At 38.8% G+C, this 26743-nt stretch overlaps 1 protein-coding gene across 3 annotated transcripts in view; it reads right to left on the bottom strand.

Annotated features, from left to right (window-relative positions):
- cant1b (calcium activated nucleotidase 1b) overlaps positions 1-26743 on the bottom strand; it is a 63809-nt gene that overhangs the window by 22556 nt on the left and 14510 nt on the right. The window contains exons 1-2 of one of the 3 annotated variants that reach the window (XM_028791815.2): positions 15002-15109; positions 3348-4016 (exon numbers count right to left, since the gene is read on the bottom strand). In XM_028791815.2, the coding sequence (XP_028647648.1) occupies positions 3348-3945 (598 nt within the window). In that variant the 5' untranslated portion in view covers positions 3946-4016; positions 15002-15109. Of the gene's footprint in view, positions 1-3347; positions 4017-14997; positions 15110-26743 lie in introns of those variants that run through there. The other 2 variants (XM_051936245.1, XM_028791812.2) reach the window with 2 other exon arrangements.

Raw genomic sequence — 26743 nt, 5'->3', positions numbered from 1 at the left:
GAAAATATTGTCAACAGTGACATTTCCACCTTTGCCTGTGAAAGGCACAACAAGTTGCGACACCAGAGTCTCAGTCTTTACTCTGGTTAAAATAGCATTTATCACATAAAATATTTATTATTTGCAATAACAAGCATTCAAAATTTTACACCAAAATCATTGTGTTAGTCTGAAATGTACTGAGTGCAAAGGGCATCAACACTTCATCTGAAATAAGTGTTCATTAATGGTTAACCTGGCTTATAAAACATAATGCAGTACAGTCAAAAATGTGTGTATGGCGCCTGATATAGCAAAAAATGGTTAGTAAGCAGATGTCCTACTGCATATCTCGGACATCAAACCATAGAAATTTCATAATTTTGTGGTAGTAGCTCTGCAGCACTATCTATAATACTTTGAACACTAGCTCTGTATAGCCATATGATATCAGTTCATATTTGGTGAATTCCCACGCTGCATCGGTGCTCACAGGTCCTTGTATATGTGTCTGCATCTTTGTGTGGGATATGGGAAACATTCCGACACCATGCTCTTTGCTGCTGGCTGTGCACTTATTACTCAACCTCTGGGGTGGGTGGGGATTGATGAGGTGCTGCATCAAACAAGAATTTCATTTTAAGTTGTACATATGACATAACAAAAAATCTGAATTGAATTTATTAGACTTCTACATGGGCGGCACGGTGGCGCAGTGGGTAGCGCTGCTGCCTCGCAGTTGGGAGATCTGGGGACCTGGGTTCGATTCCCGGGTCCTCCCTGCGTGGAGTTTGCATGTTCTCCCCGTGTCTGCGTGGGTTTCCTCCGGGTGCTCCGGTTTCCTCCCACATTCCAAAGACATGCAGGTTAGGTGGATTGGCGATTCTAAATTGGCCCTAGTGTGTGCTTGGTGTGTGGGAGTGTTTGTGTGTATCCTGCAGTGGGTTGGCACCCTGCCCAGGATTGTTTCCTGCCTTGTGCCCTGTGTTGGCTGGGATTGGCTCCAGCAGACCCCCGTGACCCTGTGTTCGGATTCGGCGGGTTGGAAAATGGATGGATGGATGGACTTCTACATTTTTTGTCAAATCAAAACATTTGACTTCTGAAAGAACCAAAGCAATTAACCACCTGCATGTGGTCATTAGGTTCCGAATACCAAACAACATTCAGCATTAGGTGCTTTCTGTTACAGTGTATCCACACTTGATTAGAAAAAGAGTAAGGAAATGAAAAGATTGAATGAAGTGCCAAAAACAAATCACCTATTGTCTTTACAGTGCATGCAGAGTTGAGAATGGAAGAAATAAAGAAAAATACTAAGAACAGCGTGTGAATAAGTAAAAGTATCTAATAACTGTTACTGCTTCTTGTCAGTAGACACTTACTGTATAAGACAATAATATGGTGCGGCAATTCTGCCTTTAGGAATCAATGCCAAAGTTGTGATTTCTAGCCATTTTAAACTTTAATATATTTTAATTATCTCATAACATACAGACATGCGGAGATGTTGTTCAGAGTCTTGCAGCAACCTTTGATGCTCCAAGTTGCTTGAAAAACTTCATGATGCCATTTCAGGACATTTTCTACCTAACTAAAAGAGCTGGAGCGAAAAAAGTGTTCACATTTGATCTTTTTTCATCATGTGGTGAAATAATGTGAATGATACGAGTTCACTTTTTTCTGTGATTATTGGCTTGTTGTTTGCAGAACAGAGACAGAAATTCACAGTTGGGTAGCAACATTCAATAACGTCAATAAGAGAAATCAGAAGGGTATTGTGGAGGTTAAAAGAGTATGCAAACATGGTCAAGTGCAAGCCAGAGAAGAGACAACCAACAAGTCACACCTGGGCACCAGTGTTCAATGGCATCCCCTGAAGAAGTAATAGGAGGTCTTTAGCATTAAAAAAATGTAAAGACACAAACCTATTGGGATGGTAAATGGCACTCCTAGTGTTAATTTATAGTTGATAATGCAATATTACAATACCGGAGTCTGCTGAGTGGTAGAACATCACATCAATACCCCATAGTAATTCTACATGAACGGTTGAAGAAATAAGAAATCACCTCAACTTGCAAACTACCTAAATGGTGACTTCACCTATTTTTACTTCTTGAAAGTAAAAGTGTTTAGGTCATCCTCTTATAGTCCACTTTGACGTAGAACCATGTGAAACACCATTGCACTTTGGGCACTTTATTGCGATCATTTTAATACATTATTAGCTTGCAACCACATTTTGCTTAATTAATTAAAATGTATTTCAGGTGGAACAGCAAGGCTCAGGGAACAAAGACATGCATACAGTACTATAAAATGCCTTTAGGGGTTAAATGTTGATATAAGCTTCTCATTTTCTAGGCAAAGTACAAGAAAATGGATAATTCAAAAAACAAAAACTAGGTTAGACCATAAAAGCATTAAATATAAATCAAGGGTTATTACACTGAAGCAATGGATTTACAATCCTGGTGATCATGCTACAAAAAAGCAATTGTAAACTCTGTGCTGAATAAAGCAAACACATGCATTCTGGCACTAAAGGGAATGTCCTACCATGACAAACTATAGGAACTACACCTCTTAATTCTTGATCAGGGAAGATTGGTTGGCTTAATCCTTGCCTTCAAAAATCTCAAATGTATTGATAAAATTGATTCAAAAGAAATATTTAAATTAATTACTGAATCACATACTATAAGGACACTAGTGGGAATATACGAAAAACTACATTTCTAACTGAAGTCAGGAAGCACTTCTTTGGAGTCATGGAAATCAGGGGGCACACTACTAAGTAATGCAGTTGGAACGACAATATTTAAAAAAATGTGGATGACATATTGTGACAAATTAGCTATAAGACAAGCAAATGTGCCTGATGAGCTGAATTAACTTCTTTCGTCTGTAAAACATCTTATGGACTTTTGATTGATCTGTTTTTTGCCTTTTCTTTTACAACTTCCTATTGCAGTCCAATATTTATTTTAGTAATTTTGTTCTATAACAGTAGATTCTCTTTCATTTTATTTTGGTATCTGTAAAAGAAAAAGAGGGTATTCAATAATCCTGGAAGCTCTCTTGAAAATATCCCACCCATGACAGGTTTGTACCAAATGCTACTGGATAGTTTTCAGTTCCTTATAATAAGTTACTCAGAACATAGATAGATTGATGCTATTAAATTTTAAAAATGAGTACTGCCTCATTTAAAAAAGGAAAAGAGCACTTTCATTAGCAGTATTATAATTATGGCGTGTCCCATTTGGGCACAGATAACACAGTTAATTTTATATACATTTTTTGTTCACTTTTACCAAATAAGCATTTTTATGTCAAAGTATTAACAAAGGACAACATCTGACCTTTTGGAACAGAACCATCCCCATCTGAGAGGATTGCCCAGGGTATGGCCTTATTTCCCTCTATGCGGTACACCACTCCTGTCCGGTCATCCACGCTGTACAACTTCCCATCAAATGCAACAAGCTCAGATAGTTCCATGCCTCTGCCCTTCTCCGACAAGTGGCCCTCCAAAACAACATCCTCCTTGTCCCATTCCACATTTACTGTATCACCACTTTCTGATACAACCAGATGACCCCTCTTCAGATAGCTGAACCATGTGTGGTCCTTCTTGCTGTGTGAAGCAGTATCAAGGTCAGCAATAACAGCAATCCGATAGCGTATTCCATGTGGTATGCGTTCAGGGGGGCTGAGAGGATAAGTTTCATTATATAGTTCTTTTACAGTTCTTCCATCTTTAAATCTTCGGGTTCCCTTTATTAAATTCTTAGGATCACTGAAAGAAGAGCTATGAAAATACATCACCACTGCTAGTACTGCTATCAAAGCCACCAGCACCACAATTGCCTTCCATTTGAGGCGGAAGCGTGGGTCCGTCGAATTAGTCATAGAGGCCAGAACTGGGAGCCCACTGACAGAGATGTGCAAGGGGGTCATGTGCTCATTCCACTTATGTGCATAGGAGGCACCTGGCTTCAGGGGAGAAATGTGCAAGGGAGAGCTGGGACCTAAATTGGAGACAATGATAATTAAAAACAAGCAAAAACACAAGCAAAACAGTATTTCCATCAGAATCTTCATTTCTGAACATGTTAGATCCATATATTAATTTCAAGTCAGACACCTAAAATACTTAATAAAAATACTTAAATGCCAAAGCAAAAAAACACAGCATATTATGAATAAGCTAGAACAGGGGTGGGCAAAGTCGTTCCTGGTGGGCTGCAGGTTTTTGTTCCAACCCAATTACTTAATAAGAAGTGCTTATTGCTCAAGTAACACTTCTGCTTCATTTTAGTTGTTTCGCTGGTTAAGATTTTGAACCTTATTGCTTATTTTAGTCTTAAACAGCTACAGTCTTGGTTTTTAATGGCTCATTATTAGCAATAATATGCACATGACAAAAGAAACCAGCATTCTCTCCCTTTAGCGTGTTTCTGTGTGTATTTATCGTGCACTATTTGGTTTAATTAAACACTTGGAAGGAAAGTGAAGAGAAAAAAGTGAAGCACTGAGAATTACTCGTCTGTATTAGACTTCAAATCATTTGGATGATATCCTTAAAAAGGAAAAAAGCACTAACAAGCCATGAAATGAAACAATTAACAAGGATTTTAATTAAGCAACTAGGTTGGAACAAAAACCTGCAGCCACTGCGGCCCTTCAGGACTGAAGAATATCAGGTTGGGAATATAAGAAAGGACAAAAGACTAAATGTAAAACTCCATTCTTCCTTCATTCAATGTTAACAGCCCACTTTTTCAAGGATTATTAATTCCTGAGAAGCTAACCAACCAACAATGGGCAGAAAGTAGGAACCAACAGTGGAAGAGCCAATTTATTCAAACACCCTCCCTCCTTCACTCACTCATAAAAGGCCAATTTAGTGTCACTAAACAGCATAAAGATGCAGCCAAGAAAAATGAGTGAAGTGGTACACTGGCTGTACCGCACTGTTATTGTTATAGAAATTTCAGTAATGTGGTTTGCGTTACTTCAAAAATCCATCAGGTGGAGCAGCGAAAAGTTTAAGTGGTATGCTACCAGCAAAAAATCTAGGAAGTAGAGTAGCGAAAGGCTGAAACGGAATTATACCAGTAAAGACCTCGGTTTAATCCTGGGTGAAAACTCAACAATAATCTTTTCTTAAATTATGGAATTTAAGTTGAACACCATTTGGACTTTCATTGGTTTAAAACTGTTATTATTCTATAGTGTGTGAATATGATATGTGCATTTCAGGTTAACATCCTCTCAGAGAACATTCAAAGTCAATTTCTTTTGTAGAAAATGCTAACGATAATAAAAATAAATTTTATTTAATTATGATTTCAAGCCAATCAAGGACACATTACAAGGTAAAACTATAAAATGACATCAACACAGTAGAAATACTCTATGAAAATGTATACAACCAAATTTCATCTATATATAATACATTACCGTGGCTGTTCGTTTGTCTGTCCAGGATATTAAATCACCTGTAGCTCGCAAACCATTTGACCTATTCACCTGAAATTTGGTACACATCTACTACGTAACGTCTACTATCTGCTTTCAGGGTGATGATTGACATCCAAGGTTATTACTCTTTTTATTTTATTGTAGGATCACCTCTTGGCAGAGGCCAGCAGGGCGGCTGTGAGGCGCATGCGTACAGGCAATGTTCTCATCCCTACCACCTTTGCCGTCACTTCCCCTACCTCTTCATATCTTAAATCATTCTTGAGGCGGATTGAAGACTTAAGTGCCAGCTTAAGTGAAAAATTAAGGAAAACGTACTAAGTACTTGCAACACAAACACTGACTTAAATCAATTTTAACTCGAAAAAATGCAGACGAAAGAAGAGAAGAAGCAGCCTGCTAGAGGGAAGAAGAGAAGTGCTGCTCAGGAAACAGCAAGCGCATCAACCTCTGAGCAAATGAATGCTAAACATACAGAGAAAGAGTATGAAAACTAGGAATGCTCAAGTCAAGTGTATTCACTGCACGTTATCATGCAATCTGCGGTTACTGGTCTTTTTCCATAATATTTTATGCATTAAAATGTTACTGTATAATGTACTATATTTTTACCTTTATTGAATTTATTAAAAACAAGAACATTCCATATAAACAAGTCAAACTTCAAACTAAATTCAATTCAACCCCCACCCATGAGAAAGAGAGGAAGACCAACAGCCAGAGTAAAACTTTAAGAGTAAAAAAGAGAGAAGAGAATAATTTTCCCCGATATAAATGCTTATACTAATATATTATGAATTAGATCCTGCTAGGTTTTAATCTTCTGTTCTATCATTTTTTAATAAATAGTAAGAACACAGTTTGCCCTTAATGATAACGACGTTCACCGATTAGTTTTACTTTACAATGATCTAGAATCATGTATTTAAGTAACTAAAATATATTGTAAGTTGTTTTTGTGGAAAAATTTTGACTTTTTAAAAATTTTTTAAGAACTTTGTCTTTAATATAACTTATTGCATTTAGGCACTTCAAAAGCTGATCAATGCACTACATTCCTTTTTGTTGTGTCTCATGCACACTTTCAAATCATCTACACAGCAGACAAAATGGAAATTAAAAAAAGACACTGATTAGAGCTGTTGCATTTGAATCCCAAGTACAGTTGTTGTCTGTGAAAAGTCTGCATTTTTTCCGGTATAAAAGGGGTTTTCCTTTCACTTCTGCAAAGACATGCATATAGTACTAAAACAAAGAATTATTTTTTTGTTTGTTTAGTTTCTTCCAGGGCGGCACGGTGGCGCAGTGGGTAGCGCTGCTGCCTCGCAGTTGGGAGACCTGGGGACCTGGGTTCGATTCCCGGGTCCTCCCTGTGTGGAGTTTGCATGTTCTCCCCGTGTCTGCGTGGGTTTCCTCCGGGCGCTCCGGTTTCCTCCCACAATCCAAAGACATGCAGGTTAGGTGGATTGGCGATTCTAAATTGGCCCTAGTATGTGCTTGGTGTGTGGGTGTGTTTGTGTGTGTCCTGCGGTGGGTTGGCACCCTGCCCGGGATTGGTTCCCTGCCTTGTGCCCTGTGTTGGCTGGGATTGGCTCCAGCAGACCCCCCGTGACCCTGTTTGGATTCAGCGGGTTGGAAAATGGATGGATGGATGGATAGTTTCTTCCAACTCATAATTTTTACTGTGGTTTCAATGAAAGTTGCACTGTGAGCTTAAATGCAGATTTTAACAAACTAGTGTAAGTGCAGAATGGCACTTTATGCTCAATAATAAAGAAATACGTTTTGGCATGTACTGGACTCACTTGGCTCCAAAAGACATATGGGATGGTTAAAAAAAACAAACATACTTGTTGAAAACATTCACAACCGTCACAACAGAATCAATAACGTACATAAAAAGAAAGAAGAAGCAGCACTGGACACCATGGGTGCTAACTCGGCATAAACATGGTGGAAGTGGAGAAAGCAAGAAAATTTGAGGTTAACAACATAAATTATAAAACAACAGTGACAACAAAAATAATAATCATCCTCTCGAGTGGTGTAACACTGACTGAAGACAAAGATGAGGTAAAAAATTACATGATCAACATGGCAAAATGATTGAAGCTATAGGCTTTGTCTGCATTGCTGAAGTCTCATTTAATTCAAAGTATGCTGTGACACTGTTCATTGATTGGATAGTAAGTCTGAGTTCTTTGTAAACCTTTGGAAGGATATGTCAAACAGGAATCATAGGTTAATGATCAACACAAATCGTTAACTTTGATTTCAAATGATTCATAATCATATTATGCTATTCAGTTTTTTTCTCCAGGAACCTAAATTCATTTACAAGTTTATGGGGGCTACATAGAAAGATTATGATTATACTGTCACAATCACTGCATGCTATTAGTTTAAACAGAAAGTTACTCCACACATACTGTTACACAACAGAATTTTATTTTCACTACTGTGACCCAGATTAGATCATTCTAGAGAAATGTGAAAAGGAAAAAAAGAATCCTGCTATTAGAAGCCAACAAGGGGGCTCCGCCCCCTGCTCGCTTCGCTCGCCTACCCCCGGCGTTTTGAACCCGTGCCCGCTGGGCAGCCACGTGTGAGGATGATGCACGTTTAATACGGAGCGTTCGCCCGTGTCACTCTGGGGCCCCCTACTGTTAATACGGAGCTCCGTCCGTACTATTATGCGGTGGATTGTGGACTACTGCGGCCCCCGTAATGTTTCACGTTTCAGTTTGTATCTCGGTCAGTGGAGCTTTTGTTTTTGAAGCTTTTGAATTCCGGTCTTCATTATCTGTAACCTGGTGTCCATGTGTTTGGCCCCCTCGTTTAACCTGCTTATGACGTTTTACTTTGCTTTCTACTCTGTCTTTCATTTCTGATCTCGCTTTATTCTGCTTTTGTTTCAATGACACCTGGTCCGTGGTGAATATATTTTCCCTTTTTCGAGTAATAATTTTCATTTGTTTGCGATACTGTGATGTTTATCGTACTGTTAATAATGTATCACTGTAATGTGACTCACCTATGCTGTATAGTTTGGACGTGTGAGGATGACGTATGTTTAATACGGAGCGTTCGCTCGTGTCACTCTGGGTCTCCCCACTGTTACTACGAAGCTCTTTCCGAACTATTATGCGGTGCATTGTGGAGCACTGCGGACTCTGTAGTGTTTCCCGTTTCACTTCATATCTCGTTTAGTCGAGCTCTTTCTTTTTGGAGCAGTGCCTGCGTGGTCTGCGGCATTTCAGACGCACGTTGCAGGCGCCTGCGTTCATTAATTATATCCAGGCAGGCGCGTGTTTGTATCTCGGTCACTCGAGCTGTGTCGTGTTGAATCCGTGCCTGCTTTGCCTACGCAGTTTGAGACGCGCGTTTGTGTGGCGCCTGTGCACGTGTGTAGTCTCTCCCGTTTCACTCTGGGGGGGGGGGCTTTGTGTGGCACTTGCGCACTATGTCTTTTGCGTCCACGGGCAGGTCCCTGCATCCATATCCGGTTTACCATCTCGTTTAGTAATATGGATTGCTACATGTCTTCTGAAATGTTGTGCTTTATATGTGAATTTTCAGGGGAGTATTGAAGAATGAATCTTCTATCATGTATATATGTTTTTATGTACAGACACACTCATAATGTCTCCAATCTGCAGTAATATTTACTAATTCCACTGGCTTGCCATTTATGAGCTGATGAATTCACAGAATTCTCTGTAATCAATTTGAAGTCAGCATGTAGCGCGTGTTATCTAGCCACCCATATTCCAAACCCATTAATCCACCCATAAACCTATACCCTTCTATCCTACATCAAGATCTGGGCCATATGTTAAACCTTCTAATATCCTCAGTCTTACATAGACTGGAACAAAGAACAGGCAGAATTTCAGAGAGTGCCTTGTCCGTTCTGCTCCTCAACCTGGCACCTAACTCTTTAAATGTGGATTGAGAAACTGACAGCCTACTCTTGCGTATGTGATTGTTCCAACTTCGATAATGACAACTGGATCCACCCCTGCATTGGAAAAGAACCTATTCATCTTTACAGGGAGGTCTCCCACCTATGTACCCAGAAGGCAACATACTATCCAAGACTCTTGGAGCAAACCTGTGCTTCAGTCCCCCTAATGACTGAAACCCCCACTATCTACAAACTGGTTTTGAGGTGGCCCGTTAGAGCTGCTAATGCCCAATGAAATTATTTGAATTAATTTTGCAGATTCAGAGTAGATATCAGAACACAGTGAAAGCAGACTGGAATCATTTGCTAAATTAATTTGAACATACAAACAAAAAGATCAGATAGAAGTTAAAAATCAGAACTGAGCCTCCTGTCAGTAAAATACCATTAGTAATCTCTATTAAATTGTTCATCATCACTGCAATCATGTTCCATAAAAACAAGCACTAATGCCTGCCCGACGTTCTGATTTATTCATTTCCCAAAAAAGTCTATGCCTCAAATACCTTTCTCAAAACCCAGATTTAAAGGTTTGCTGTCCATCAGACATCTTGTCTTCTACAGCCTGCTGCCACACACTCATTTGGTCCCATCCAGCCTCACCCGTAAAGAGCTCTCGGCATTCTGAAACAATATTCACTCCCAAATGCACTTCTGGACACTGTGTAATTTGACACTATGTTTATCATTTTGATTTTCAGGCTTTCCGTGGGTTTATTAGATGATCCTGTGATACATGTGTGACTAGGGATCCTCTTCTGGGCTTGAATGAGATAAGTGGTTCCCCTTCAGGGTGAGAGGGGATGCGGTCACGAACGTTATCTTCACTTTTTCCCCACACCCCAGTTATGATGTCCTAAATAACCCCAGCTTATACTCTCACTCTCTGCTCATGCACAATAGCTATTCAAGTCTAGGCTACAGCTAAACTTGAACATTACATCCAGGTGAAGCCCAAACAAAGGTGCAAGAACAGTCCCGCCCCCTACCCAACTGTGAAGTGTTATTACTAATGCTTTGCAGTGAATGGAACTCCCCCACATCTCAACAGAGCAAAACCTATCTGAGAGTCTGAGGACATGAGAGAAGAGCTTAAGGGATTTATTGTAAAGCCACAGATAGACAATTTCAGAAATTTGAGGTGGAGATTTAATTACTTAAAAAATTAAAATTGAACAGTGTCTCATATGCTATTCCAGTAAAGGGACTGTTATGATTATTGTTGGATTATTGTTTATATTGTAGTTTCTGCCCCACCTCCCCTTTTAATAAGGGAGGCAAAGGTTTTGAAAACTGTGACTTATCACCTACACAAAACAAAACTTCAAAATACAACCAGTCTAAAATTATCAGTTGTTATTAATAATCTCATTTAGCTACTGACTATTAGAAACATTGTTATAATTCAGTTCCATTAGTTTTTTTTAAATTGTATGGACTTTATTATTATTATTGATTTTGATAGTAAATACAATTTCACTTTAAGGCTTCAAATCAATTCAGCACTCAAAGTATTTGCCTTTCTATTTTTAAAAATATTTTTTCTTTTTTTGATTTAAAAAGTACATTTTGGACATAAGCTATCCAATTACACCACTGTGCTATTCAACCACTGTAATGCTCAGCTTCTAACTGAAAAGTAGTAACTGAACGAGTCAAATTCATGGTTCGGACTGCAAATAAACTAGATTATACTTTTACTTCTAGAAGAAACTCTGTGTAGACATATATCACGTTGCGATCATTTTAGAGTTGCACCAATTCAAGCTTCTCCAGGCTGGTTCCAACTGTCTTTTTTTTTTTTTTAAATTGAAATTTGCCAGTCCAGATCTAGTTCCAAATACTGAAACACGTTTTGGCAGCTATAAGCATTCCTTAAATTAACAGTTGAAGTTTAAAGTGCAAGACTGTTATTTTTAAAAATGTATGGAAATTTGCTGGGGATGCAGTTTTTCATTTTATTAATTTTAAATGAATATTGTTCCATCTAGAAATCCATTTTATAATCATGCTTTCATGCAATACTGTGTAGTACTATGGTGTTGTACCGTGTTAGCCATTATGAATGTAGAGAAAAGCCAAGCAAAACAGCTTAAATAACACTTGACTACTAGAATTATCTTCAGAATGCCATCCCCAAACAAATAAAATGATAAGATTTTCCTGCTGCGCACCAGGGAGGAAGAAGTTGCCAAAACACTTGTATAGAGCAAGGCACTGCCATGCAAAATTAACTTGCATCAATACAGTTTACGTGTTTGTAAATTACTTCCATATTAATGTGGAAATCTACAAATGTTATAGAAACATTATTTTCCATGAAGTAAAAAATAAGTCATTCATTACCAGAAAAAGTGAAATTCACAAATATTGGACTACAACCGCAGAAGCACTCGCTCTGTAAAAATAACACCAGTGTGATGGCATCAGTCTTCAAATCCCTAGTCTGGTCAATGTGTGTGGAGTTTACACACTCTTTGTGCCTGTGTCTACTTTAAATGTTTCTTATTGTTTTTATAATGTGCTTTGATTGCTTCACAGCTTTTGTTTTTTTTTTCTTTCTTATTAACATAGAAAAATATGGTCTAAATGTATCATTCGTATCATATTTACTTTTATCATGTCCAGAAAAGACACTTTTTCTTTAGATCTGTAGGCTTACTAGCACTAGAGCTTTGAACAGATCTTAGAAAGTAGCACTGCACGCACTGTTTAATTTGTTTTAGTGGCAGATACAGAGACTTTTAAGTGCACTGTGTGTAGAAGTATTTTACATTTTTTCTCCCCACAAATCATAGAACTGCCTAGAAATCAGTATGTAATAAGCTAACTTGCCTATAGCAAAATTTGAATTAAAACCACCCAGTTACGAACTGTTGTCAACAAACTGGTGGTAGATATTAATGTCTTTAGATTACTAATTCCATATTATACTTCCTATTGAGATGCTTCTAAAAATAAGTACTTTTCCATGTGATAATAAACACAAGTATTCAGAGAAAGTATAAAAATGTATACCTTTCTATAAAAAATATAAATTCTAAATTATTAGAACATACACTTTAAGAGTGTTCTCCCAAATAGCAAATTACCTAAAATGGTAGCTGTAAAATTTCCTATTAAATACATTTAAATGCATACAGTGAGAGATTTAATTAAGGAATTTATCACAAACAAATGATGCATCACAAGCACCACCTTTTGCTTATTTTTGCTACCCAAGCTCATAACACGGTTGCTCACGCTTCAATAATTCTAGCAGAGGCCGTACTGCAACTTTTTTTTTGTCTAGTACTGTACACAAGTCGATTCAAGTAAGATAAAGTAAGTAAGCTTACAGTGGGGCAAAAAAGTATTTAGTCAGCCGCCAATTGTGCAAGTTCTCCCACTTAAAAAGATGAGAGAGGCCTGTAATTTTCATCATAGGTATACCTCAACTATGAGAGACAAAATGAGAAAAGAAAAAATCTAGAAAATCACATTGTCTGATTTTTAAAGAATTTATTTGCAAATTATGGTGGAAAATAAGTATTTGGTCACCTACAAACAAGCAAGATTTCTGGCTCTCACAGACCTGTAACTTCTTCTGTAAGAGGCTCCTCTGTCCTCCACTCATTACCTGTATTAATGGCACCTGTTTGAACTCGTTATCAATATAAAAGACACCTGTCCACAACCTCAAACAGTCACACTCCAAACTCCACTATGGCCAAGACCAAAGAGCTGTCAAAGGACACCAGAAACAAAATTGTAGACCTGCACCAGACTGGGAAGACTGAATCTGCAATAGGTAAGCAGCTTGGTGTGAAGAAATCAACTGTGGGAGCAATTATTAGAAAATGGAAGACATACAAGACCACTGATAATCTCCCTCGATCTGGGGCTCCACGCAAGATCTCACCCCATGGGGTCAAAATAATCACCAGAACGGTTAGCAAAAATCCCAGAACCACACGGGGGGGACCTAGTGAATGACCTGCAGAGAGCTGGGACCAAAGTAACAAAGGTTACCATCAGTAACACACTATGCCGCCAGGGACTCAAATCCTGCAGTGCCAGATGTGTCCCCCTGCTTAAGCCAGTACATGTGCAGGCCCGTCTGAAGTTTGCTAGAGAGCATTTGGATGATCCAGAAGAGGATTGGGAGAATGTCGTATGGTCAGATGAAACCAAAATAGAACTTTTTGGTAAAAACTCTACTCGTCATGTTTGGAGGAGAAAGAATGCTGAGTTGCATCCAAAGAACACCATACCTACTGTAAAGCATGGGGGTGGAAACATCATGCTTTGGGGCTGTTTTTCTGCAAAGGGACCAGGACGACTGATCCGTGTAAAGGAAAGAATGAATGGAGCCATGTATCGTCAGATTTTGAGTGAAAACCTCCTTCCATCAGCAAGGGCATTGAAGATGAAACGTGGCTGGGTCTTTCAGCATGACAATGATCCCAAACACATCGCCCGGGTAATGAAGGAGTGGCTTCATAAGAAGCATTTCAAGGTCCTGGAGTGGCCTAGCCAGTCTCCAGATCTCAACCCCATAGAAAATCTTTGGAGGGAGTTGAAAGTCCGTGTTGCCCAGCGACAGCCCCAAAACATCAGTGCTCTAGAGGAGATCTGCATGAAGGAATGGGCCAAAATACCAGCAACAGTGTGTGAAAACCTTGTGAAGGCTTACAGAAAACGTTTGACCTCTGTCATTGTCAACAAAGTGTATATAACAAAGTATCGAGATGAACTTTTGTTATTGACCAAATACTTTTTTTCCACCATAATTTGCAAATAAATTCTTAAAAATCAGACAATGTGATTTTCTAGATTTTTTCTTTTCTCATTTTGTCTCTCATAGTTGAGGTATACCTATGATGAAAATTACAGGCCTCTCTCATCTTTTTAAGTGGGAGAACTTGCACAATTGGTGGCTGACTAAATACTTTTTTGCCCCACTGTACATTATCTCAGTTATTACTACAGAAAATGGACACCAAAGGAAACAAGTATAAGACAGAACATTCCTCTGAATAGGATATTAATGTTACAATATACCATTAACAAAAACAAATCTTTCAAATTAATGCCTGTCCACTGAACCAGAGTTTAAGTAAACAATTCATTCAAGTTTCCAAAAATATTTTTCTCAAGTTCCACTAACTTTTAATGCCTACAAGTGAAATGACTTTTCTCTTTGCTACTCTCAGATTCTTCAAAGCATCATCATACAATAAGGTAATTTAGTTTTCCAAGGAAATAAGTGACAGTGCAAAGCCATATGTAATATGAAACTAATAGTTATAAAATAATGTAAAACCTGGGAAGAGGACTCAAAACCCAACTTGTTTTGTCTAGTAGGAAAAACATAGTTAAACAACAAGACTGAATAAAAAAAGTCTTTGGAATATCCTTACCTTCTCCTCGTCACTACAATCTCTCATTCATTTTGTATATTCCTACTTTATGAATACATTAACAGCTTAAAAAGAAAAAGAAAACAAATGGTGAAATAATGACTATAATGACTGTAATCAGTTCAGTTTTATCTGGCTTTTAGGCTGCTCCTATACTTACTTATTTGTTAGTTTTTTGTCTCCCGTTCAGGTGCAGGTTACGAAAGATTTGCAAACGTGGAGTAAGGGAGAGGTCGGGACTCTCCCAGTGAATGCTGCAAGAAGGTTGTGTCAAACAGGCTGAACAGGAAATGTACACACCTTCAGAGCAAAAGGGGGCTATGTGAGGTAAGTCTTAGATGACTTTGTCACCATTAACTGTATAGTGAAACACAAACCCAGATTCAGCACAAACAGTGTCTTTTGCAAACACACAAACTGCAAAGAGTAAGTTCAAAAACATGGAAAAAATCTAAAGACTTATTAGAAAGTAGAATTTCAAAACAATAAATTTAGGGAGTAGTACAGGGGATGAACATCAGTGCTGATACATTCTCTTAATTTAATTTAAAGAATATCTTTGACTCAGAAGTTTTTTTTGTCCTCATATTAACCTACTTTTTTTCTGAACTTGCTTTACTCCATTTAGAAATGTAGCAAATAGGACTACTTTTAAAGTCTTTGATACAAATAAAAAATTTCAATGCTTTAATCTTAAATCACTCTCTTTTCACAAAATACATAATCCACAATGCTACAGCAATGATAATGCCACAATGGTACAACAATGATAATGACAAAAAGAGCATAGTAAAATATCCTGTTCTTAGATCACCACATTAGCTCCTGGTTAAATAGATAGATAGATGTAGAATCAACTGAAAAATCATCCTGTTCTCTTACAGTAGGAAATGATTTAGAACCCCTGTAACATCTTAAAGACTATACTTTATTGAAACTGCAAGATGAATCCATCCACCCACTTTGTAACATACTTTTCATATTCCGGTTTGTGAAAAGCCAGTGTCCACCCCAGAAGCAACAGGTGGAGAGTTGAAACTAAACCAGGACAGAAGAAAATCCATTTCAGAGTACTAATATGTACATATCCACATTCATTTACACCAAACCAAATTTACAATCAGCAACCTAGAATACGTGTCTTTGAAATATGAAAAGGAAGCCACTGTACCTGGACGAGTAACTCTCACTGAAACACTGGAGCAGTTTAAAGAAAACACCCTGGCTGGAGCCTGAACCTAGAACTCTGGAGCTGTAAGGCAGCACTGGTAACCACTGCTCCACAATGTTACCCTACAAGAGACACACTCCCTTATTATTAATTATAAAAGGGCAATCTATATCTATATCTATCTATCTATATATATATATATATATATATATATATATATATCTCTATATATATATATATATATATCTATATATATAAATATAAAAGTCAATGTATGTGTGTGTGAATGTATGCATGTTCAAGCATCACTTTCGAACTGCTGGAATGATTTTCATGAAACTGGGTACATGTTTCTCATTGGTCGACTAAAAATACTGTAGGGTGAAATCAACCCTAACCCACCCCCTTCTAGGGATGGTGGGGTGTGATCTTGCGGTCTTGTATGCATGTTATCATCTAATTGACACTCGGAACAACCACCAGAAGGCGAACTGGAGGTGACTGCCAGCATTCTTCATGTTTGAGCACCACCATGCCCCTGTTGCTTTTGAAATTAAATAGATTTGGCCAGGATGGGTTAGGTTTGATTTGACCCTACAGTATTTTTAGTCAACCAATGAGAAACATGTGTATCAAATTTCATGAAAATTGTTCCAGGCGTTCAGAAGTGATGCTGGAACATACATACATACACACACGCATACATTGACTATAAATCTTTAGCAGCAGTTTATCACTATAATTATGATATGATGGCCACAATCACAGTCACTGGCAAACTAATAACCCATTAAATAGTTTACATATTTCACGCCTCTTAACTTAATAGACTTCATTCCTTCCATTTATTTGGACAGCTGTTATAAACCTGCAAAAAAATGATGCACATGGTAAACTCACTTCACTTTCCAATTTAGTTTATTTGCATTTATCTACATTTTTTAAATTTTTCCACTGAAGCCATTTTTCTCAGTAAATCTGTGTTTTTAGATAAATATGAATAAAAATCTTTACATAACATGCTACTGAAATTGAATCTTGTGAGCACTAGCTCCTTAACTGAATCAATGGTGAGAGGATTTCTGTCTTTAGACCACTACATCTCCATCATTGAAAAAAAAACAGGAACAGAAACATCAGTATCCTTCCGTTCTGCTACAAAGTTTTAAAAATTACAAAATTGGTAGAAACATTTCACATCATCTAAACACACTTCCTTGTTATGAAGGTACCTTATTATATAAACCACACTATTCCACTCAACTGGGTCTCTTAACACTAGAATTACCAGAGCCTACGAAAAAACTCATAGATCTGGCCCACCTTAAATCGCTTTTTAAAACCGTTCTCACCTCTCCGCCAGCGTCTTTTGTCATCTAAATGTACTGATAAAGACATGCTGCAAGCAGCCGGCTATTCCATCCCCCCACCGACTTAGAAGGTGCACAAACTTCTCTCAGCTCATGCCTTGATTGATTATCTGGGAGTGAAGTGGGGTTTTAGAGTGGAAAAAATAAATCGTTATTTGGAACACACACATTTCATGGGTGTTGCATTTCTACAGTAATCGGTGTAAACACATTTTTAAAACAGAAACGTTTATTATATTCTAGTAGCAAATGACAAAATGTTAGCATAAACTATATAACGTATGAAGCCTGAAGTCCAAATATCAAAGAAACACTTTCACAAAAGGTACAAAAAAAAAAGCCGCTGCCAAAAAAAGCCACCTTAGTGTGCAACATTGACACTCATTTACTACGGCTGCTGCCGTGGCGCAACAGTATCAGCTGTTGACTAGGAATCAGAAGGTCACCAGTTCGAATCCCCCATGATTTCATTTTGAGAAGTGTTCTTATTTTTTACTATTTTAGAATAAAAAAATACATTTGATTTCAGTCTGTAACAGCCGGTGTGATTTATGATATAAGGTTAGCTTTGTTTATTTTTTTTTAATTCACTTTTCATTGTCTCAATCACGTTCAGGATCCTCCCCTACCACCCCACCATCTGACACTGCTGTTTTCACATAAAGACGCGCTATAACTCTGCAGTGTATCACGATACATACGACCACGTGCTTTTTTCCCCACAGTCTTGCCAGTCTCCACATGTTGCTGTATGCGGTTTCTTTTGTACTCCAGGACATGCAGAGGAAAGCATAGTAAAGAGCAGTAACTTCAGCGCTATATGCAATCATCAGAAACTCCCCATTTGACAATGCTGTTTTCACATAAAGACGCGCTATAGCTCTGCAGTGTACTTGTGACTGCATTGTCGTACCAATGCTTGCGAACTGAAGTGTCTGCATGCACTTTTCATGGCATTACATGTGTATTTTTTGAGCATGCCCATGTCGCTCAAACACAGGAACATATGTTGATGTAAAAGTATAACAAAACAAGTGCACTTTTATTCAAGACTATAACCGAAGAAAAAAGAAAGCAAGTTACAGTAGGCGGTTGATATGACAGCTTGCGTGGTGCAATGCTAAGAACTGCTGATTTCCATTCCGTGCTATATAACTGTTAACATTTGAATCTGATGATTGCATATAGCGCTGTCTTATTCAGTGTGCGCAAGAACATGCAGGTGGCCAGTTGCTGCATGCTACAACGCACATTTTAAAAAAAGAAAGAGACAAATATATGTGATGTTTTGAAGAAATCACTTTATGACGCGAATAGTACCAATCAGAAAACATCGTCGAAGTAATGCAATATTATTTGAAAACGAACAGCGTCAGATCGGGTGTGAAGTTATACTGGTGCTGTTTGAGTCAGATCAGAAGCTGAATAAGCTGAACAAGCTCCTGTTCTGACTCTAAGTAAAAAGCATGAATTAATCAACAGAAATAACTGTGATCGACATTTTAAACTTAACAATTTACAGTGCATACCAATTTATAAATTTTATGTCCGTTTGAGGGGGAAAAAAAAAAAATACACTTTCTCCAAAGCTGGGAATTGAACTCAGGTCTCTGTAGCACGGCAGGGCTGCTGTGTTCCAAGACAGCAAACCTTAACGTTAAGAGCACGGAAGGTGTCGTATCATCCTTGAACCTTTTGTGAAAGTGTTTATTTGATGTTTGGACTTCAGGCTTCATATATTCTATAGTTTATGCCTACATTTTGTAACATTTATTACTAAAATATGAAAAAGTTTCTGTTTTAACAATGTGTTTACACAGATTACTGTAGAAACGGAACACACATGAAATGCATGTGTTCCAAATAACAATCTATTATTTCCACTGTAAAACTCCAGAGTTCAGTCACTCCCAGATAATCAAACAAGGCATGAGCTGGGAAAACTTAGTGAACGTTTTGCGATGGTGGGGGATGGAATAGCCGACTACTTTCTGCTCATCTTAATCAGCACATTTAGAAGACAAAAGAGAGTTGAGAACGGTTTTAAGGTGGGCCAGATCTACGAGTTTTTTCGTAGACTCTGGTAATTCTAGTGTTAAAGACATCCACCTGAATGAAGAAACTTCTTCTAGTGGTTTCAGCCACATGTTCAAGTATTTAATACAGGAGTTATACAAATTCTGGACATTTCTTCTGAAAACTACACATTTATCAGAATATCTCTCCTCCTCCCACTTCTCCAACATTTCCTTAACTCTAAGGGAAATAAACTGACATCTACTTCTTTCTGCCAGAAGGTTCAAAAACCTCTATTAAGGAATTGTCATTCCTTTCAACTTCCTTTATATGGGAGTTAAAGACTGACGGTACTGTTTGACAATGAATGAGAAATCCTTCTAAAATCATCATCAAAGAAAAGCTTTAAAACTTTGGGGGAGATTTCTTGTCACAAAAAGAATGATTTTGAAGCTGGAAAATGCTTAGAATCCTTTCAATGGCAGACAGTAATGAAAGCACCTTGTTCTGCTATGATACATAAGCTTTCTATAAGTAATCTCTATAAATTCACAGACCTTCTTAAAATTTTCAATACAAACAGTATACACACTGAAATAATTAAAAATCTTAAGAACAAAGGAGTCAATATCCATATCTATTATATCTGTTCCTTGCTGTATACAATTATGCAAAATGTGAGCAGGGCAGCCAACTCCTATTTACGATCATCCAAATAATCTTTGCAAATTAGAAAATACATTATTTCCATTGTGTCTCCACCCTCCTCCAAACATCAAACTTTGTTTTTGCACAGGATAACCTTTTTGCAATTTCTGAATCACAGCATATCAATCTTAATATTTCTACTGAACAGGACATTGAGTTTCAGCTGTGGTGATTTGTCACTGTATGAAAATAGAGGGTTCCTTCAGGAGCAGAAACAATTACATCAACCCTTTTAGAGCCATTTGCTAAAAAGTCAGTCATCTTGCTGTAAATGTCCAAATCACCTGAACCCTTATTGGAAACTGAGATGTAGCTTTCTGGACCGCAAACAATGCATTCTGCCACCACGTCTGTTCTGCCCTTTCGAAAACAAGGATATTTGTTGTTCAAGCAGTCTGTGAACTTGCACTTTCTTTTTGGCATAATGGGTATTCCTGAATTTATATAAATTAAATAATTATGAAAATATTAATAAATTATTTGAAGTGACTTATTACTTGATCAACTGATGAGTAAAAAGATATTATATTTATATAACAGAATAAATGTGTGATTATTTTTAATTAACTGAAACTTTAATAGTTGACTCATTTACAATTATAAATCCGTTTTAGAACAACAGGTGATAATAAGAAAATTTTCCATTAAAATATTACAAAGCAGTACTTACTCACACTTAAATACGATGGACTATACCTGGATGTATGAAATTTCTTGTTTAACCAAGCTGCTGAAAGAAGAATCGAAAATAAGATCTCATATACAAAATGTGGAATTGCAATTTCGATTTTGAATAAACGAATACAAATAATTAAGGAAACAAACAACATTTATAATGAACTGTCTACTCGCCAAGAAGATAATGCTGAATTCAAAAGATGAAGTGAAAAATCCAAGTTGGACAAAGAAAGCAAAGAATTCAAAAGGTTGTTTCTAATCTAGTTAATTTCTGCGTTGTTTACTACTGGAACAGAAGTGAAGATTCTGGGAAAAAAAAAGTGTGCGTATTACTTCCACAAATGACAATTAGTGTATGGCTTTCATTTTTTACCAACGATAAGGGTAAGGAGATTTTCAAATTTTAGGAGCCAAAATTCCGGACATTTTAAAAATTTTATAAATTCCTCCCAGACAGTCCATAGTGCATAAAAAATGAGGACATGTCCAGGAAAATGAGGATGGTTGCCAGCCCTATACCCATTGAAATTTTATAAAAATATTCTCAAATAGGTTTGCTCCCCTTCTATTAGCAACATTTACAGAAGCTAGAGAAAATAAAATTCTACCTCAAACGTTTTGCCAAACATTAATTACTATCTTTCCTAAGAACAAGGACCCACTATAATGTGCATCATACAAACCAATCTCTCTTCTGAATAATGATGTTAAGATACTCTCCAAAGTTCTAGCCAGAAGCATTAAGAAAGTGCTTCCTTCTGTAATATCACAAGATCAAACAGGATTTATTAAAGGCAGACACCTTCGACTTTGTTTAATATAATATATTCACCCATTATATCTAACACCTCAGAGATCTTATTATCTTTAAATGCAGAAAAAGAATTTGGTATGGTTGAATAGGACAATCAATTCACCACACTGCACAAATTTGGGTTCAGCCCAAACATATGTGCATGGACCCAAACTACAGTACTTTATACTAGTCCAGAAGCCTCAGTTCTTATTAACAACATTATTTTAGATAACTTCAAATTAGAACTTGATACTCAACAAGGATGCTCCTTATCACCTTTGCTCTTTGCAATGCCATTGAACCGTTGGCAGTATACTTTTGAAATCCATCAGAGATAAAAGGGATTTTCAGAGAAGGACTTGAACAGAAAATATCTGTATATGCAGCTGATATGGTACTATATATATCAGACCCACAAAATTCTGTGCCAGTAGTCCTAAAAGTATTAGCAGATTTTCAAAAGATATCTAGACTTAAAATTTATTTGAATAAAAGCATGCTTTTTTTTTTTGCTTTTTTGTTTTATCATAATAAAAAATATTTTCCACCTTCAAAGTGGTAGTCATGTTGAGTATATCAAATGCTGCTAATCCTCCAAAAATTCATTTTAATTACAGGTTGTAAAGCGACAAAAGAGAACAAACACGTCTGAACTCACCATCCATCGTGAGTGACAATGGGCTTAATGGAAGAATACCTAAGAGGACTCCAATGTTGCAAGAAAAAAAAATGCTAAAATGCATATGTCCAGAGATGAAAGAAAAGAACACCATACCTACTGTGAAACATGGAGAAGGATCGCTTATGTTTTGATGCTGCTTTGCTTGCTGTGTCTGGGACAGGTTGCCTAGAGTCTGTGCAAGGAACAATGAAATCTCAAGAATATCAAGACATTTTGGAGCCAAACATACTGCTCAGTGTCAGAAAGCTCTGTCTCAATCGCAGGTCATGGGTCCTCAAGCAGGATAATGACCCAAAACACATAGCTAAAACCACCCAAGAATGGATAAGAACAAAACATTGGACTATAAGTTTGCGTCCCTATTACTTGCCCAGAGAGTTTGGACATGTCATTGTTGTTATTGTTTACATCCCTCCTCGGGCGGACGTGGAGATAGCGAGTGACATCATACATTCTGCTGTTGCTAAGTTACAAACGCAGCATCCTGAGGCGCTTGTGCTAATCGCTGGAGATTTTAACCATGTGACGCTGGACAAAACATTACCTGCCTTCTCTCAGTATGTGGACTGTAACACCCGGGGAAATAAGACTATTGACTTACTGTATGCAAATGTTAAAGACGCATACAGCGCCACCCCACTGCCTGTGCTTGGGAAAGCAGATCATAACCTGGTTCTGCTTCAGCCTCACTACAAACCAAGAGTGAGGGAGCTACCTACAACCACACACTCATTCAGGAAGTGATCCCCTGAGACAGAGCAGGCTCTGAGGGACTGCTTTGGAACTATGGACTGGGATATCCTGCAGGGATCACATAGTGAGAACATTGAGGAGGTTGTTGACTGCACTACTGACTACATCAACTTCTGTATGGACATTGTAGTTCCAGTAAGAACAGTACGCTACTATGCTAACAACAAGCCATGGATTACAAGTGACGTCAAGGGCCTTTTGAACCAGAATAAAAGGGCTTTTAAAGGCGGTGATCAGCATGAGCTCAAGTGCATGCAGAAGGAACTCAGAGTCCAGCTCAGGGCGGTCCAGCTCAGGGCGGCGAAGGAGCAGTACAGGAGAAAGCTGGAGCAGAAGTTGCAGAATAACAGCATGAAGGAAGTGTGGGATGGGATGAAGATCATCACTGGCTGCAGTTCGAAGCAGGGTGCCACCATCGAGAGAGACGTGAAGAGAGCAAACCAAATGAACAACTTCTTTTAACAGGTTTGACCACCCTAACCCACTCTCACCTCGGAATACTACACCCTCCACCCATCCTTCTGCTGATACCAGCATAGGAGAGACATCCCAACCCACAATTACAGCAGCACAGGTGAGCAGAGAGCTGAGGAGATTTCGTGCCAGCAAAGCAGAGGGTCCAGATGGAGTATCGCCATGACTGCTGAAGGCCTGTGTGTTGGAGCTGGGGAGTCCTCTACAGCGCATCTTCAACCTGAGCCTGGAACAGGGCAGAGTCCCGAGGCTTTGGAAAACATCTTGTATCACCCCAGTCCCAAAGGTATCATGTCCTTGTGAGTTGAACGACTTCCGGCCTGTCGCTCTGACGTCACATGTGATGAAGACCATGGAGCGGCTGCTTCATCACCTGAGGCCACAGGTATGCCACGCCCTCGACCCTCTGCAGTTCGCATACCAGGAGAAGGTGGGAGCGGAGGATGCCATCATCTATATGCTATACCAATCACTCTCCCACTTGTACAGAGGCAGTGGTGCTGTAAGAATTATGTTTCTAGACTTCTCTAGCACCTTCAACACCATCCAACCTCTGCTCCTTAGGGACAAGCTGACAGAGATGGGAGTAGATTCATACCTATTGGCATGGATCGTGGACTATCTTACAAACAGACCTCAGTATGTGCGTCTTGGGAACTGCAGGTCTGACATTGTGGTCAGCAACACAGGAGTGCCGCAGGGGACTGTACTTTCTCTGGTCCTGTTCAGCCTATATACATCGGACTTCCAATACAACTCGGAGTCCTACCACGTGCAAAAGTTCGCTGACGACACTGCTATCATGGGCTGCATCAGGAGTGGGCAGGAGGAGGAGTATAGGAACCTCATCAAGGACTTTGTGAAATGGTGCGACTCAAACCACCTACACCTGAACACCAGCAAAACCAAGGAGCTGGTGGTGGATTTTAGGAGGCCCAGGCCCCTCCTGGACCACGTGATCATCAGAGGTGACTGTGTGCAGAGGGTACAGACCTATAAATACCTGGGAGTGCAGCTGGATGATAAATTGGACTGGACTGCCAATACTGATTCTCTGTGTAAGAGAGGACAGAGCCGACTATACTTCCTTAGAAGGCTGGCGTCCTTCAACATCTGCAATAAGATGCTGCAGATGTTCTATCAGACGGTTGTGGTGAGCGCCCTCTTCTACGTGGTGGTGTGCTGGGGAGGCAGCATTAAGAAGAAGGACGCCTCACGCCTGGACAAACTGTTGAGGAAAGCAGGCTCTATTGTAGGCATGGAGCTGGACAGTTTGACATCCGTGGCAGAGCGTCAGCCGCTCAGCTGGCTCCTATCAATTATGGAGAATCCACTGCATCCACTAAACAGTGTCATCTCCAGACAGAGGAGCAGCTTCAGCGACAGACTGCTGTCACTGTCTTGCTCCACTGACAGACTGAGGAGATTGTTCCTCCCTCAAACTATGCGACTGTTCAATTCCACCCCGGGGGGGGGTAAATGTTAACATTATTCAAAGTTATTGTTTGTTTTTACCTGCATTTTTATTACTCTTTAATTTAATATTGTATTTTATATCAGTATGCTGCTGCTGGAGTATGTGAATTTCCCCTTGGGATTAATAAAGTATCTATCTATCTATTCTAAAGTGTCCTTCAGTGAGCTCTGATATGAATCCTGTTGAATGTCTATGGGAAGAACTGAAACATGCAGTCTGGAGAAGGCACCCTTCATACTGCCTCAGGAAAGGTAGGCCAAATTATCAGTTGACCGGTGCAGAAGTCTCATCAAGAGCTACAGCAATACCATGCCTGCAGTGATTGCCTCTAAAGATTTTGCAACAAAATATTAGGTTATGTGTCACATCATTTTTCTCTATGCTATTTTCATTTGTATTTTTTTTTTTAATATTCTGTTGAATCCAGACTCTAAAAGCAAAGTCTGATTTTTGTTAAATAAAATATAAATAATGATGGGAGCCAGTTACAAGCTATTTCAGAAACAATTGTGGGTTCTTTTTTTTCGTGGAGTGGTACAAACATTTGTCCACACACATGTATCTTCTTATTCTTCTTTCGGCTGCTCCCGTTAGGGGTTGCCACAGCGGATCATCTTCCTCCATATATTTCTGTCCTCTGCATCTTGTTCTGTTACACCCATGTCCTCTCTAACCACATCCATAAACCTTGTCTTAGGCCTTCCTGTTTTCCTCTTCCCTAGCAGCTCTATCCTTAGCATCCTTCTCCCAATATACTCAGCATCTCTCCTCTGCACCTGTCCAAACCAACGCAATCTCGCCTCTCTGACTTTGTCTCCCAACCGTCCAACTTGAGCTGACCCTCTAATGTACTCATTTCTAATCCTGTCCATCCTCGTCACACCCAGTGCAAATCTTAGCATCTTTAACTCTGCTTCCTCCAGCTTTGTCTCCTACTTTCTGGTCAGTGCCACCGTCTCCAACCCATATAACATAGCTGGTCTCACTACTGTCCTGTAGACCTTCCCTTTCACTCTTGCTGATACCCGTCTGTCACAAATTACTCCTGACACTCTTCTCCATCCATTCCACCCTGCCTGCACTCTCTTTTTCACCTCTCTTCCACAATCCCCATTACTCTGTACTGTTGATCCCAAGTATTTAAACTCATCCACCTTGGCCAACTCTACTCCCTGCATCCTCACCATTCCACTGACCTCCCTCTCATTTACACACATGTATTCTGTCCTGTTCCTACTGACCTTCACTCCTCTCCTCTCTAGAGCATTTCTCCACCTCTCCAGGGTCTCCTCAACCTGCTCCCTACTATCGCTACAGATCACCATGTCATCAGCAAAACATCATAGTCCACGGGCACTCCTGTCTAATCTCGTCTGTCAACCTGTCCATCACCATTGCAAATAAGAAAGGGCTCAGAGCTGATCCCTGATGTAATCCCACCTCCACCTTGAATGTATCCGTCACTCATACCACAGACCTCACCACTGTCACACTTCCCTCGTACATATCCTGTACAACTCTTACGTACTTCTCTGCCACTCCCGACTTCTTCATACAATACCACAGCTCCTCTCGAGGCACCGTGTCATATGCTTTCTCCAAGTCCACAAAGACATGTACAGTATATAAATTAAATTAATAATATTATGCTTCAATAATTTGCATAAGTACCACGTAAAATCGCTTACATAAGCATTACTGTAAGCTATGCAGTGGAAAACAAAAAATCACAATAATGGCAATGCTATTGTTTAAGTCCTGCTAGCAAATTATAATG

The sequence above is a fragment of the Erpetoichthys calabaricus genome, chromosome 14 (assembly GCF_900747795.2).
Source record: "Erpetoichthys calabaricus chromosome 14, fErpCal1.3, whole genome shotgun sequence".
Taxonomy (NCBI): Eukaryota; Metazoa; Chordata; class Cladistia; order Polypteriformes; family Polypteridae; genus Erpetoichthys; species Erpetoichthys calabaricus.
Note: the sequence above shows the minus strand (reverse complement) of the source record. Positions and strands in the feature narration are given on the sequence as shown.